The sequence below is a fragment of the Hevea brasiliensis genome, chromosome 1 (assembly GCF_030052815.1).
Source record: "Hevea brasiliensis isolate MT/VB/25A 57/8 chromosome 1, ASM3005281v1, whole genome shotgun sequence".
NCBI classification, from domain to species: Eukaryota; Viridiplantae; Streptophyta; class Magnoliopsida; order Malpighiales; family Euphorbiaceae; genus Hevea; species Hevea brasiliensis.
Genome location: NC_079493.1, coordinates 22,063,667 through 22,081,160, shown reverse-complemented (window position 1 = coordinate 22,081,160; position 17,494 = coordinate 22,063,667). Strand labels below are relative to the sequence as shown.

At 32.6% G+C, this 17,494-nt stretch overlaps 1 protein-coding gene across 1 annotated transcript; it reads right to left on the bottom strand.

Moving 5' to 3' along the window:
- Positions 1-9,607: 9,607 nt before the first annotated feature.
- On the bottom strand, positions 9,608-11,534 carry LOC110666110 (dof zinc finger protein DOF2.2). The gene is made up of 2 exons (XM_021826490.2): positions 11,157-11,534; positions 9,608-10,974 (listed from the first exon to the last, which is right to left on the bottom strand). Exons 1-2 carry the CDS (start codon positions 11,205-11,207, stop codon positions 10,069-10,071), a joined length of 957 nt encoding a protein of 318 aa, XP_021682182.2. The 5' UTR covers positions 11,208-11,534; the 3' UTR covers positions 9,608-10,068.
- Positions 11,535-17,494: the final 5,960 nt, after the last annotated feature.

Here is a 17,494-nt window from a genome sequence, read left to right as displayed (position 1 = left end):
CATGGCTGAATGGTACCATCCTTCTTATTCACAAACAGCACTGGTGCTCCCTAGGGTGACACACTAGGGTGTATGAAGCCCTTGTCTAGTAGCTCCTGTAATTGAACTTTCAACTCTCTCAGTTTAGTAGGTGCCATCCTATATGGAGCAATGGACAGCGGTGCAGTACCCAGCATAACTTCTATGGCAAACTCCACTTCTCTATCGGGTGGCAAACCCGGTAACTCTTCCGAAAATACATCCGAAAAATCACATACAGTGGGGATCTCCTGCATGCTTGGGCTAGTCTTCCTGGTGTCAGCCACATGTGCTAAGAAAGCCTCACAGCCCTTTCTTATCAATCTCCTGGTTATTGTGGCTGATATGAAGGTGGAAGATAACCGGTTCCTTCACCCACAACTGTAACCTCATCCCCATCTACTGTCTATAGTAACATCCTCTTTAGCCGATAATCTACCATCGCCTGATGACATGATAACCAGTCCATACCCAATATCACATCGAACTCATGGAATGGTAGCTCAATCAAGTCAGCTAAAAATTCATACCCTTGTATTTTCAGAGGACAACCCTTGTAGACCTTTTTCACCATGACACTACGGCCTAAAGGGTTTGTGACTTGTATGTCCTCCTCTAACTCCTCTATCTGTACCCCTCTATCAACTGGCGGTATGATACACACATATGAATGTGTGGAACCCGGATCAATCAATGCACATACTAGCAGATCATAAAGAGAAAATGTACCTCTAATGACATCAGCAGGCTCTGGCTCATCTTAAGCTCTCATGGCATAAGCATGAGGTGCTACCCTAATCTCCTACCTCTGGACTGTCTCTGCAGTAGGCCTCTGTGATGTGCCCGGTGTCGGGCCTCGCAGTCTTCTACCCTCTGGCAAGTGTGGCGAGACCTCTCCATCTGAGGTGGAGCAGTGGGAGCACTAGTGTTCCTTTGTGGACAATCCTTCAGGAAGTGATACATAGACCCACATATGAAACATCCACCCATCAACAATCTGCACTCTCCTCTATGGGGTCTACCACAATGTACACAAGCAGGTGGTGGGGCTGATCCCCGTATAGCTGCACCAAGTGAACTACTCACTAATGCACCAGACTGTCCTCCTTCTCTCCTTAGAGCAAACCAAGACTTCTGTTTCTTACCATGACCCTGAGATTCCTTGGGCCTCTTACTACCTGTGCCTGCTGAACCAGACTGACCAGACCCAGAACCCCTCTTGCGTGGCCTATCCTTTCTAGACTGCTCTTCATTTCTGACTCTCTCCACATCAAGGGCTGATGCTACCAACAGAGAGAAATCTGTGAAGTGGTGAGATGTCACTATCAACCTGATGTTGTCATTCAGTCCGTCCTCAAACCTTCTGCATTTATCAGTTTCTGTGGGCATTAACTCCAATGCATATCCGCTGAGTCTCATAAATTCCCGCTCATATTCGAAGACTGTCAGCTGCCTTTGTCTCAGTGCCAGGAATTCTCTCCTTCTGGCCTCTAAGTACGCATGACTGATGTATTTCTTTTTGAATTTAGCCAGAAAGAACTCCCAAGTGATCTGTGCAGGCTGTACCACTCTAGATACTATCACCCACCATCTATATGCATCATCCTGTAGCAGTAACAGAGCACACTCCAACTGCTGCTCTGTGGTGCAGTACAACTGCTGCAATACCCTCTCTGTCCTCTCCAGCCAATACTCTGCTACGGCTGATTCATCATCCCTCTTACCTCTGAAGTCAATTGTCCCATACTTCTGCAGTCTCTCTAGTGGAGATCTGTGTACAGGTTGTGGCTGTGGGGGTGGAGGTGGCTGTACAGGTGGTGGTGGTGGTGGTGGTGGTTGTGGCTATGGAGGTGGAGGTGGCTGTGGCTGAGAAATGGCTCCGATGACCTGACGGAGCAACTATGTCATCTGTTCATAGAAGGCCTGCTATGCCCTACTCACAGTACCTCAAGATGACTCTGGTCTACTACCACTTCCCCCCTGACTAGGAGCAGGTGCGGGTGCGTGACTCTCAACTTCCTCCTCTATCGGACCTGGAGGTCCGTACTCTAAAGGATCAGATGCCATCGATCCTATAAAACAGACAAAGAAACATATCTACATTAGTGTCACCTCGACTCTATTTAAAGGCCCATGCATGTGATGCACTCTATCTATTTCTAACTATTTAGGTCTAGGATCGCCTAAACCTCTGCTTTGATACCACTAAATGTGACGCCCCTTACCCGTCTACTGTATAGCAAGCAAGAAGTGCCACATTCAGTGCCGGAGCACCCTATCTTATTTTATCATATTTGTTGTAAACTTTTGATGTCATTTAAAACATGTATTCTATGTGTAGAAATTTTTTTTTTTATATATATCTTATATCTGTGGAGACCCGGACAGAGCCTCCCATATTTTATTAGCATCTAGCGGGTTTCCACTAATCATCTATTAACATGTCCATATTCATTTCACACATTTTCATATCATATTCTCTTTTATCATATCATTCACAACTATTTATGAGATCTCAAAATGAAGTATCATCTATTACATTCATATAGAAATTCATAGATAATAAATTACAAGTTTTCATTCCAATCTCAAAGTTTAATTACAAGTCCAAGATGAAATACATCGTGACTAGACATAGTGAACCAAAATACTAGTCTATACATGGGCCCTACCAAAATACAAAAGACCGGTGAGGTGATCTGGATAGTGGCAGACCTGGTCGGAGCTCTGTCAGTGCATTACTGGTGCTGCGGCTGCTAGGACTGATCTCCAATACCTACGCGATGAAAAACCAATGCGCTAAGCATAACGCTTAGTGGTGCATAATTTATAATAATAATAATTTAACAATTGAAATAATATCTGCAAATCATAATTTTTTATTCTTTTACATTTTTATCGCTCTTTAAAAGCAATTAACATTATCGGGATCTTTTATGATTACTTATTGTATTTTAAGTCTTAATTAATTTTTATTAGTGCCCAAGAAACCTATAACAAATTATAAAAGTTGGATGCACGGGTGTATACTGGTTAGATAGCCATATGTCTATCCAAAGATATCGTCTGAGTGCACGTATCGGGCACAAGACTACCGTCAGGCTTGTAAAGCCAGAATTAAAGTAGGCACAATGGCCAGTAAGTAGACATATAGCCTGTAGAAATATCATACCAGACATATTTTATCAGTTCATGATTTTCTCGGTAGGCAGTGCTGCTATCTGTAGTCCCTAATTGGTACACCAATTTATCCAAACTAAATAAATAAGTCTAGGTATACTATAGGCAATTAAACATTTTTAATTATTTTAGCACTATTCACTGTTACTATTTTCTGGTACTGTTCAGCAGTACCATTAATTTCATATTAATAGGACATTAGTACCAATTTACATATTCATATCATTTTTAATATTTAATTAGCCTTATGAGTATTTTAATTATCATATATAGCATTTTTCTCATGAACCTTTCTTTAGGTTTATTTTGATGTGTTATCTTTATCTAGGAATTTGACTAGGTTAGGATGTCTATTTGGTCACACTTCCTTCATAACAATTGCTCCTCTATGTTTAAACTTGAATTTTAGTTTTCGAATCACTGAATTTAAGGTTATAGAGCTCAAGTTATGATCAAAATACCATAACTAGTCCCTTTGCCTCTAAGCTGTCCAAAATTAACAATTCCTGGTCAATAAATTTTAACCAGTCATTTGATCATTTTATGGTCATTTTTAGACTTAGGTTCCTTCACAAGATATGTTCCTCTATGTCTTAGGGACTCGCAAGTACAATTTCATAATTTTTCAAGCTTGGTATAGTGAATTATAGTCAAGGTATTAACTGGACTCTCAATCCTATAAAGGCAATAACCAAACTTCAGGACAATATGTTTGACCCTCTTTTTAGGGTCTTTACACTTAGAGTTTGGTAAAGGTGTCTAAATCAATGTTGTAGCCCTAAGTATCATGTTTCCATATCATATTGTCACATCTTAAATGGAATTTCTCAGTGGGAGTTATGGCCAAACGAACACACGGGTATCAAATGGCATTCTGGGTTCAACTTAACATTTTCCATATTTCAATTCCTAATTTTGGCTAATATTTTCTCTAGGATGCAATGGTTTCTAGAGCTTGGTCAAAACATAAAAATTGTTGTGCTATGTCTTATAAAACTTTTGGCACTAGTTTCACTCAATTTGCACCTTTGCAGACCAAGTTATGGCATTTTTGCCAAAACTGGTCAAGCATACCAAAGGAACATTATTTTGGACAATTTCTGGGTTGGCAGTTTTAGTGACCCAACTTATGCTAATAATTTGACTTGGTTAAAGGAAAAACTGGGTCTAGTGGTCTTCATGAAAAGTATAGCCCTATGTCTAAGCTTTCCATTGATGTAAATTTTAGGTCATTTGGACAGTATAGAGAGAGTTATGACCAAATGAACATGTACTGTTCATTTGGTCATTTACTGGGTTTCAGTGTTTGGTCATCCGGGTTTGGGCAGAGAATTGGTCATGATTAGCAAAATTTGGGCATGGTCTCAGCACGAAAAATGGGCTATTTTGAGTCTATTTTTACCTCCAATTAGCCTCATACCAATTGGAGTCACACATTTTCAGTTATGGGTCAATAAACCCACTGGACTCATTAAGTTCAAACCTGCAGAAAATTAAACACTCCCAATATCTCAATTCCTTCAACTTCCTTACTTTAATTTACATGCAATACACTTCTATAAGCAACAATCTCAACTCAATAGGTCAATTTCAATATTTACACCAAGTCCTCAAGTATTTACACAAACCTTAGTTTTCAAAGTTTTAAATTTACACAAACACTACACAATCAAACACCCAAACATTTCAACTCATCACACATTCTCATGGAACCATTTTTCATTACTTAAAAGCAACAAACTTCAAGTTCCATGGCTGCAAAAAATTCAAGGGTTCTTTCCTCAAGATTTTCTTTTTATTTCATGCACATTTTCACTTGATTTAGCATGATATTCATGCTTAAAGAAGAGATTAAAAGTTTAAAGCACTAACCTTTTTGGGCGTCTTGCAAAACTTCAATTTTCTTTTTTTTTTTTTGTATCTATAGCTTCCTTAGGGTGTGGGGAGTTTTTTTTGTGAAGTGGGCTATGGGTTTTGGTGTGTGGAAGCTTGGGAAATCAAGCTTGGAAGCTTGACAACATTGGAGGAAATGGGGAGGTGTGCCGGCTCCAAGGGGAGAGAGAGAGAGAAGAAGTGGAGGTGGAAGATGGAAGTGGGTGGGAGCTTGTCTTGTAGTGTGTATTTATATTTTTATTTTTATTTTTATACTTTATTTTTTTGAATTTTTCCTAAACTTTTTCTTTTCTTTTCTTCTTCTTTTCTTTTCTTTTTCTTTTCTCTTCTCATTTTCCTAATTTATTTCATAAATTTTAATTTATGTTAATTATTTTATTCTCTAAATTTTAATTTGACATTTAGGTCAAAATTCACCTCTGGGGTGAAATGACCAAAATGCCCTTCATAATGCATATCGGGTCATTTTTATTATTTTATACCAATTAATAAATTCTCTAAATTTTTCCTATATTTTCTTTACATTTATTTCTTCAATTTCTGCTTCCTCACTATAGTTTAGGTGTAGTTCCAGACATTTTGACTATCCAAACAGAAATTAATCGTCTGAACAGTAAAATGTACGGACTACCTATGGTGAGGGCGTTACAGAAAGAGAGAGAAAAATTAAAAATTAAGATAATAATATTAGATTATTCATTTGTTATAATTTTTAATAATAGGAAGTTTTTTAAATTTAATAAAATACTAAAATTTTTGAATAAATTAATAAAATTAAAAAGAGTAGCTAAAATTGATAATAAATAAAAAAATTAAATTATTTTTATTAATTGATTAGTTCAATTATTTATAATTAAATTTATTATTAAAATTAAAAATAATTAAAAATATTTATGATCAAATTGATAAGATTAAAAATTTTGATTAAAATTAATAATTAACATAAAAGTTTTATTTTTTTTTTATTTTGATTAAGTTAATAAGTGGATACTTATTAATGCCAACTAATCTATTTCATATCATAATATCATTTATAAATTCATTCAATGAATGATGATGATAATAATTTTATAATTTTTACTTTTTTATGAATTTATATTAATTCTTTTATTCAATTTTAATTAATTTTTTATTTTTAAATAATTAATTATTAATTTTCTAATTAGATCAGATCTTTTATTGTTAATGTCATAACATATTTTTTTGAGGTTTAATTCATTCTAAAATTTGAGTAAATTTAACACCCTCGAAAATTTATTATAAGATTAATTTTATAATACCTTTTCCGAAATATATTTATTGTTCCTTTGAACGGTGATTTTGGAAATAATTATATATATATATATTTTTTTTATTATGAAAAAGATAATAATAACCTTATTGCTAATTATCGTAAAATATATAAATATAATAAAAAAATAGAATAATTTGTAAATTCGCAGCAACGCACAGACAACTACGCTTATAATAATACAAATAATTAATAATCTTTACTTAGCAACATTAAGATGGCATTTGGTATAATGAATTTCATAAAATTTTGTGAAATTTATTTATAAATCTAAAATTTTAGTGTTTGGTTTAAATGAAAATTTATTTCAAATTCTTAATAATCAATTCTATAGAATTTATTATAACTAAATTAAATTTCATCAAAATTAATAGAATTTGCAAATAAATTTCAAATTTAAAATCATAAATATTTCAAGTGATAAAATTATTCTCTTATTATATATTATTTTATTTTGTTTTATTTATTCCAAACATAAATTTCATTTTGTATGAAATGAATTTCATATTTAATATAAAATATACCAAACAAAGAAATTCATTTATAAATGAATTCTATCATGTAATTCATTTGAAAATGAAATGAATTTTAGTATAGAATTGAACCAAACAATATCTAAATCAATAAAGTATTGATAAATTTCTACTCTGTTATTTGTATAAGACAAAAGAAGATCAATCTAACCCATCAACTGCACAAGTTAAGAAAATTATTGTCACTGTTAATTCAAAGTTTGAAACACATCAAAATTAAATGTATATAAGAACTATCCCTACAATAATCCTCACTCAATTACTTTTTACCCAACACAGTCTTTACAAATGTAAAAAGGGGAAAACATATTAATCATTGATGTTTACCTCAAAAGTGTATTAGCACCCTAATATTTAAAAATATTCACCTCACACCTCAACTTTTAAAAGGGAAATTTGATAAATTTTGTGATTTTAGTCAGATCAAAATTAAAATAAACGTTGAAATAATTGAGGGTGCTACTGGACATTTTTTGATAAAAATTAAGGGTTGATTTATGTAATCGAAATTCTTAAATTTATTAAATTATGAGAGCTCGTGGAATTGACTGGTGTGAGGTTTGACAAGATATTAGGGTTAGGGGTAGGGTGGGGTTGGGGAAGGGAGAGCTAAGATGTTGGTGACCGGCTTGGAGTTAGGATAGGGGGTGTATTTGAATGGGTAAGGATTGAGGAGGGAGAAGATGGAAAGGGAACAATGGATTAAGCGAAAAAAAATGTGTAGTGGAAATAATTAGATAAAAGGCCAGTTTAGGATTGAGGTTGAAGATGGGACAAATCGATTTTTAGAAAAGCATCATTTTAGATGTTTAAAAAAACCGTTTGAAAAGGTCTGTTTAGTTATTTTAGAATTCTTATGATTAACATTTAATTAATTTCTAATGCACTCTATAAAACATAAAGACCTTATAATTAGTTATGATAAATTATAAAGCTACTATTTGGTAATTTACTCTTGTAAAAATTATAAAAACATGTTGAAATATAATATCGATTTCAACCAAGTCCACATATATGCATATCACATCATGAGTGATAGCTAGGCAGAAGAGAGAGGCGAGTGAAATATGGAGGCAAAGCTAGGTGAGGAGAGAGCAAAATTTCAAGTGTCATCAAATATATTCATAAACTTGAACACAACGTGGCTGTGCATTTCCTAGCCCTCCTTTGATTGGTCTTGTTTGTGTATGATCAAAACCTCGCCCCACCAACAAAAGCAACCACTCCTCTTTATCCCTCTCTCTTCTTTCTTTGCTTTTGCTAGCGACCCTACCCCATCGCTCTCTCTCTCTCTCTCTATACATATATATATATTACTTATTTTTGGCATCACAATTTAACTGTTTACACTTTATCTATATGTATAGGTTCCATGACCAACTGATCACTTAGCATATATAAAGAAGAGAGAGAGAGAGAGAGAGAGAGAGAGAGAGAGAGATGAGCTTTGTGGCTTGTGTCTATTCTGGTTTTATTGCTTTATTCGTTCTTACAAGGCAGCAGCGTTGGACCGTGCAAAAGCAAAATATCCTTGATTCCTTTGCTTTTTATGTGAGACCACACACACCCCAAGTTGGATTTTAATACTTGTTTTCTAGAATTCATCATGATTTATGACTATATAAATCTTCCATCTTTTTTATTTGAGTTTTGATTGAAGTCTTAATTCATAATTTCACTGTCTTTCCTTTGTAAGAAAATTTTAACACCATTCAATAAAAGTTTATTAATTTATTTAAATAATTGTTTTTTCTGGGATGGAATTTGGAGAGAGAGAGAGAGAGAGAGAAGACAGAGGGTTGCAAAAGGTTTCTACTTCTTTTGACTGCTTGGTTTTTGAACTTGCACAGATGTGCTAAAGAAATTCTAGAAACACTGGTCACTTGGGTTTGGTTGAAAGTGGAATAATATTGCATGGTTTTGAGTGGGATTCTTGGCGTTTTCTTGGATCCTTTTTCTTTCACTTCAACACTGATCTCACTCTCTTTTCTTTCACCCACCAACCAAAACAATAAGTACGTCCCTAGCTTCTATATAATTACAAAATCATTGCCATCATCGATGCTTACCGTCTCTCTCACACACATGCAGATATATGTATGGAGCAAGGTAAGTGCAGGTTACAGTCTTCTTGGATTGGTAAATGTTACTGAACAACTACGAACCTGCTAGCTTTCAGATAAATATCACCTATAAGAGTGAGACAAGAAGGAGCTTTCTGGGAATTCTACGTATAGAGGATATGGAAAATATGGGGAAATGTGGGAAGAATATCTATCCAGCAGACCAACTACACTTTTCAGGCCAGTTCCACTCAACTAGACCTGCTGAATTTCCAATGGAGGATTTGAAGTCCAATGAAATCATATAAATATAATAAAAGACTGAGAGAAAGAGAGACTTACAGCAATACGTACACTCGAAGGTAAAACCTTTGGACCCAGATTCAGCATCTCTCTACTAGTTTTGGAGATGGCAATAAGCTCACATTATCCTGATCCAACATCTGATTTCAAGAATTAAACTTGCAAGGTGCGTCTACCCAGAAGATTAATATGAATGAGAAAGAAAAACAAATTCATTGCTAAAGTTCAAGCTTTAATGGTGTAACAAGTTGCTTCACTACTGAAAACTGCCATCGAAACTACTATAATCATCCACTGCCTATGTATCAGATGATAAGGTTCAGTCATCAGTGTACGAGTTAGCTTTTCTTATTTATTGTCTCTGAAGAATACAACCCAGTTGGGTCATCCATTTGCAGAAACGTTACACCTTTCGGTTTTGATGGACTAATGATGATGATGATGATAACGTTATATCATGATACTAGCTAATCATGTCAGATATAACAAACACCTCTTTCTCTCTCTCTCTCTCTCTCTCTCACACACACACACACTCTCTCAAACACGCCATAACATACAGACCAAAAACACAAATCAAACAAAAGAAAAAACAAAAGTTCCTCATTAGCCTTGTGCCATTTCGCTCCTTTTGGGAAGTTTGGAACTTGAAAGTTAAGGCTGTTCAGTAGAACTTACATGCAACTTAGTTTTCGGTCAATTATCGCTAATTAACTAGTGCTACATAGGCTTGAGCTTCGGAGGGAGATAGAGTTTGTTTTCTTTCTTCAATCAGGAAAGATCAATGTTATAAGAGATGGCTACTAGAAGAAGAACTGAGACCTGATAAGTCCGTCCATGTATTTCCACTCCAGTATTGATTACTCTCCGAAATAACCAGAAATGGTTTCGATAAATTCAATCCTTGGTTATCTTCCATCTTCACTGAAGCCAACTGAGAAACCCTAGAGCTGGGAGTCATTGATCGGAGCTGGCTATCTCCTACAGTGGAAGATGATGCTTCAACACCTTCACTTTGAAATGGGTATAAGCCAGTGGGTGGTGGCTCAAAGAAGGGGAATTGTTGCACTCCTCCGGTTGATAAAATGGCACTACTCATAGCCGAATTGCTTCCCATCTGAAATCCCATATCAGCCTGTCCACTAGCACCACTAGTTGCTCCCATGTGTCCCTGAATCCCTCCAAAGTTTAACCCAAGATTCCCAACACCAAATTGAGTAAGGTTATGCAAAGAGGTCATGAAAGGTAATGGACTTGGTTGTGGAGGCAAATGACCGATAATCTCGGAGGGAGCTGCACTTGTTGAGCCTGAATAAGAACCCATTCGCCGTTCATTGGAAACTGGGGATTTTGAGCTACTTTGGCTTTTGTTTTTCTTGTTTCTCCTGCATCCACCTCCAACTGGAACATTTCTAAGGGCACCACCTCTAGTCCAGTATCGCCGACATGTTTTGCAGAAGTGTCGGGGTTGAGAGAGGCTATAATTATTAAAGTAGCAAAATTTGGTGTTGGTGGATTCACACCTTGGGCACTTTAGGGCTGCCTCAGGCAGTGGTATCTTTGCTAACCGGGCTCGATCAGCCATCGAACCAGGTCTAATCGAGCCAGTAGCACCATCGCCGACACAAGGAGGTGGAGGAAGAGGCGGAAGCTGGAGGTTTTCATTGCTAGCTCCTCCTTGTTGATTTGGTTGCTGTGAGACAAAAAATTTCAAGAATTGCAAACATATTAAAGAGAAATTTTATCTGGTATATTCAAGAAAAAGATCATTAAAAAAAAAAAGGAATAGGAATAATAATCTTTATGATATGCTCTCTTTTTTTGGGAACGGGAAAAGAAGCTATGTGGATGGAAATTGAAGAAAATTAACCTTACCTGCTGCCAATTGGGAGGATCTAAATAGACTGGAACTGAAGAGAAAACCATGGTTTTTTTTTCCTTTTTTTTTTTGATCTTTTTTTCTTTTATAAAGGTTGATGGGTCTTTAGGAAAGAAAATATGGTGGAGAATCACACCAAGAGAATACCAGAGCCAAGAAAGCAAGAGAAAAAAAGAGAATTAAAGGGGAAGGAGAAGGAGAGCTTTTGCTTATTATTATTATTTTTTCCTCCTCTCTTTTATTCTTTTATTATTTATTCTCTCATCTCTTTTTGTTCTATTATATTTTCAGGGTTTGAGTGGACGAAACTTTCTTCACCTATAAGCTTTGTGACGCCTTTGGACTGAGTTTTTAGTGCTCAAGAAAAAAAAAAAAAGTTTATGAGTCATGCATGGAGGAGAGAGAGTGATGAACATTAAAAAGGTAAATAATCACTATCTGTCGAGAAATTATATGTGTGGTGGTGGGATCTCCCCATGTAATTAACATCTTGTTAACTATATTTCAATCTTTGATTTATATACTTTTTTTTTAGTAGTTTTGATTTATATATATTTATTCTAAGTAAATTGCGACACTGCTAACTTTTGCCATCACCAATCATCTTTCTCTGTGGGGGCGGAGAGAGGGGACGAGGGAAGACTTATCCCAGAGGGTAAAATATAATTTAATTTTTAAGATTTAATAAAATTTATAATTTAATTTTTTTCTTTTTAAAATTAAGTAATTTAATTTTTAAAATTTAATAAAAATTATAACTTAATCATTGTGTTAAACTTACTGTTAATTTTAAAAAATATATCAAAATATTTTTTTATTTTTTAATTTAAAAATAATGTAGTCCTGTAATTTTATTTTCTCAATAATTTAGACTCTAAAATTTTATTTTAATAAAAATTTAGTCCCTATATTTTTAAATGTGGGTCTCATTAAATTAAAAAATTTTAAATTTAAATTATTAAAATAAAGTCCTTAAAATTTTTGATTAATTACAAAATCATCCATATATTTTACAAATTGATCATTAAATATTATAACTATTTATTAATAAGTCCTTATAATTTTATAAAATTCTATTTATATCATTATTTCATATATTATATGGTTATAACTAAATTGTTTTGAGATTGGAAATAAAATTAAAAATATTTTGATATTTTTGCTAAATTTAATGGGGAATTATCCGTAATTATAACGGTAAGGATCAATTTATAGGTTTATTAAAATGTCAAGAACTAAATTGCTTAGTTTTAAAACTACAATGACTAATTTGTAAGTTTAACAAAATCTCAGAGACTAAATTATCAATAAAATAAAATCTCAAAGACTAAATTATTTCATATTAAAAATAAAGGTAAGGGTATTTTGATCATTTTTATTAAAATTAATAATAACTTAACTGAAATTTTAATAGTAAGAACAAAGTTATAGGTTTTGTCAAATTTCAAAGATTAAATTATATTTTATCCTAATAATAATTAAATTGATTCATAGGGTAAAGAGAGTAGCGAGAATAATATGTGTTTTGATTTTTTTCAATATTTGTAAAGTATTTAAATAAACGTAATAATTTTATTTTTTATTAATTAATTCTCCCAATTTTTTTTATTAATTTTAATAATTTATAATTTATTTATTAAATTTAAGTTAAAGCATTAAAATTATAACGAGAAAAATTTTTCAAACCTAATTTACTATAAATTTAAAATATAAAATATATAGTGAAAGTTATTTATTAAATATATAAGTTTCACATATTTATATTTTTACTATATAATAAATTAAATTTCTCCAATAACAATAATTTAAACATTTCATTTTAATTTATCTCATAAATTTTTCTTTAATATTCCTTAATTATGAGGATGTATGCCCTAAATTTCTAACAAAATTTTGCAATATCTTATCTATGACTGAAACTATTTTCCTTTGCAAAATTTAAAGAAAACACAATACAATTTTCTATGTAAACCTTCAAAATATTCAATCATCCTCTCACACACTTCTATACACAACATAATATTTCACAATTTAGATTGTCAATTTATTTAGAATTTCACCAGTACAAAAATAAAAAAAATTCCAATTAAATCCCTAAAAAATTATTTTCTTGCAATATATCCTCAAGTTGAATATATACTTGTACGCTTCCAAAATTCATGTCTCAATCAATATCCTAAACTCTTATTTCACCACTATAAGCAACAATCCATAGTATATAAACTCAAACTCATTGAATCTATGCCTAACTACACCTTCACAATTAACGTACACTCTTTCTATTAATTAAACATACTTAAATTAACATGAAATTTAACCCAACTTACTAATTATTAATCATTGGAATGTAAACTTGATCGAAACTACACCCAAATACCAATTCAACTGATAAGTGCAAACTAAATATAAGCTTAAAATCATGCTTGTAGTCAAATCAATGAAGAAACCATACCTTGGGAGAAATCACTTATCCTATAGTGATGCAAAGTTCAAAGGCTGTAATAGAAAGGTGAGAGGTGTTCAGCAGAGAAATTCTTACCTAAATTAGATTTATCATAAACCCAAGATATAAATATGTGGGTCCATGTATTTAATAGGTGGGTTTCATCATACATCCTATGTCTTAGGTCTATGATGGACCCAATCTAGGTAAGAAAAATCCATGTTTAACATAGCTCACACTTATTCCATTCATTGTTAGTGTGTGAACTTCACTTATTAGTGATAATTTTGACCCGTGATGGCGATGAAAGGAAGGGGCTCCGACGACCTTAATGGCAACCTTCCTCCTACTAAAATTTCCATCGACGTTGTGAATTAAAACCCACAAGCTCTAAATTTTATTTTCCCCAAATTTTATATTCATCACTCTTCCTTCCATTGTTGATGAAATCAATGTCTAAGGGAGAGCTCTTTTCCATCTCCTAGAATTTGAACTAGGTGTTAGAACTTTCCCCACTAAGTAAATCTAGTTAGTTTCCTCATATCCATGTTAATTTCTTCATACTATAGCCATTTCTAAAAGCAAACATTAATTAATAAAAGGTGAAAGGAAAGGAAAAATAAACAAGTACTGCTCATATTTTGTTTGCTTCTATCAAGTGCTCAATAATCGCAGCACTTTCCATCTTATAAAAGTGATTTAGTTGCATTATATAGTAAAAAGCAAAAAAAAAAAAAAAAACGTAAATCTTGAGATGACCAAAGTTCATAATTATTTTTTTCCCTCCATCTTTATCAACTTTTTAGCTTCAAAAAAATATTTCTTAATTGTCTATCATATGCGCATATATTGAAAACCAATCTGTAATTTGTCTTTCTTTTTTCTTTTTGGGTTTCCTCTCTTATTTCCTTATTCTTTCTTTCCTTTTTTCCCCATGATTAAGACTGCCAGTTGAGTTTGATAGTGAGTTATGCAATTAAGTTTCCTGTGTTTGGGATAATGAGGAAGAAAACTTGTCTTTTAGGGCCAACATAGAAGGAAACATATCTTCTTCATGAAGGAATCTGCTCTCTAGCTATTTAGTGGAGTTCCTGTTGCATATTCAAGATCTTGAGGAATTAAGCCTGCCATTTTAGGTACAATAGTGATTGGGTTCTTCTTGTTTGGTGGTATAGGACACTGTTCTTGTTTCTTTCTTTCTTTTTCTTGGAGGCTAAGAGTAAGAGGGCCTTCCTTAGGGCAAAAAGGAGGGGTCTATGAGCCCTGTCTCTGACACTTGAAATTTCAATTTACTAGCTTTAGAATTCAAAAGGTACTCCATCTGTCTAAAGATAAACTAAAGTAATTAACACCATATACTTTTTTAACCTTTTTTTTAATTTTCCTGCATATATGTTTCTTGCTTTTTTGTTTTCCGATAACCATTGGTATTTTGCTTCCACAAACTCACACTATCCAATCCTTGGCTTTAATTAGCTCCTATATGTAATCAAAGAAAATTTTTATTAATTAAAATATTTGGGCAAATTTTACGATATACTTAGAATATGCACTTTCTTACTCAGATGAATATGAGATTCACTTTTCATAATTTATGAAAGGATCCACATTTTTATATAGGTGTAAGAAGCACTAAAATTTAATATTTCCAGTTTACCTAATAATTTTTTAGACTATCCATTTCTCATTTGTCTAACTTATATTGTTATTTCATATAGTTGCCCTATCCCCTCTCACCCTAAATGAAAACAATTTGCAATTGGATGTTAATAAAAATATTTGGTTAAATTAACTCATAAGTATAAAATTTATAAGTATCAAAATGAAAAGTTGAGCTCCCAACTTTTTTTTTTTTAACTCATAAGCTCAACTTATAAATTTAAAAATTGTTATAAACAAACAGGTAAACCTATATTTAGAATTTATAAACTGATTTTACTAACTTATAAGTTAAGACAAATACTCTCTAATACCTGGCATGATAATAATAAATTTATTTTTACACAAAAAAAATGTTATTTCACTTGAAATTAAATTCTATTGTTGGATTCGTATATGGGTCCTATAAGAAGACTAATGGTTCAATAAAAGCCAAGAAAAACAAAATCATGCATGGAGAAATTTTTTTTATTTTTTTAATTTTCTATTGGACTGATCCAACTAATGCACACACGCACGTTTGTAACCAAAAACCAAACCAACAACCTATTTCCCATTATGTAGGACCCCATAATTGGCCCCTCAAGGACCTTGGCGTGCCTACACAAACAAAGCCTTAATATTGATTCTCATTTTCATGCAATGTACAATGTGTGAGTGTGTCTATAGTACAATGTGTGAGTGTATATATATATATATATCAATAATTATTAATATATCATTACTTTAGAGTAAAATTTTTTAGTGGATAAAAGGGTATTAATCTTATCAATTATCTGATATTTTTATTTTTATTATCCTTATCATAAATATACACATTAATTATTTTATTTAAAAGTGATTAAGTAGACTGAATAACAGCTAATGAATTATGTAGCACCCCTCACCCATCTAAAGTGTAGTCAAACAAGGTGTGCTACATTCTGTGTTGGAGCACTCTATCCTGTCTTGTCATGTACAATATTAATTTAATATTTATTTAATTTCATTATCTTACGTGTAGATTTTATATATATATATATATATATATATATATATATATATATATATATATATATATATCACATATTATTTTTATAGAGATCCAGACAGAGTCTCCTCTATTTTATTGGTGCATGGCGGTTTCCTTATTTACCTGTTAAACAGTCCATATTTATTTTATATTTTCGATAAACCATGTCATGTCATCATAATACTCTTAATCATTTCAAGTAAATAAAATATTTTATTTCATTCATATAAACTCAAGTACACTTGTTATAATTTTATTTACAATTACAAAATGACTTACGCTGTTTACTTACATACAACAACCAATATGCAAAATTTAACTATACATGAAAGATACCAAAATAACAGTCTGAGGCGACAACCACTCTGTAGCAGATATGATCAGAATCCTATCTAGCAGTACTGCTACTGATGCTGCTGCTGCTGCTCTCCTGTACCTATGCGATGGAAAAACTAATGCGCTAAGCATAACGCTTAGTGGTGTATAAAATAAAAGAAAATAACTAAACAATTTAAAATAATTACTCTAAGTATAACTTCATAAATTTCTAAATCATTTACATGTTTAATGAAATTTTGAAAGCAAGTAAGTTATTAAGATCTTCTTTATTCATTTATATCGTTTTAAATCTTATTACTCAGATCTGTGCCCAAGTAACCTATAACAAATTATAAAGACTGTATACATAGGAGTATACTAGTTAAACATCCATATGTCTAATATGTATACGTCTGTCATGTCAGGCACAAGGCTAGTGGGCAGACATAAAGGCAGTAATAAAATCAGGCACAATAGCCAACGGGTAGGCATAAAACCAGTAGAACAACCATCTTAGACATATATTGTCCATCAATGATTATTCTTATGGGCAGTACTGCTATCTGTAGTCCCTAATTAGTATACCAATCGATCCATATTATATAAATCTAGGTATACTTTGGGCAAATTAATATTATTACGTATTTATTAACATTTTCAAATTACTTATGATGGGAAACACAAGTCCCCCATACATATTCATGTCACTTTTATATTTAACACTTCATTTTAATCAACTTTATATCATATAACAAGTCATTTTATAAACCTTTCTCAAGGTCCATATTTGATGTCTTAAATTCCCCTAACAAATTAGTCAAGATGTGGCCACTGTTTGGCCATACATCCTTCATGGGAATTGTTCCTCTATGTGTTAACTTTGTTTTCCTTTTTGAATCATG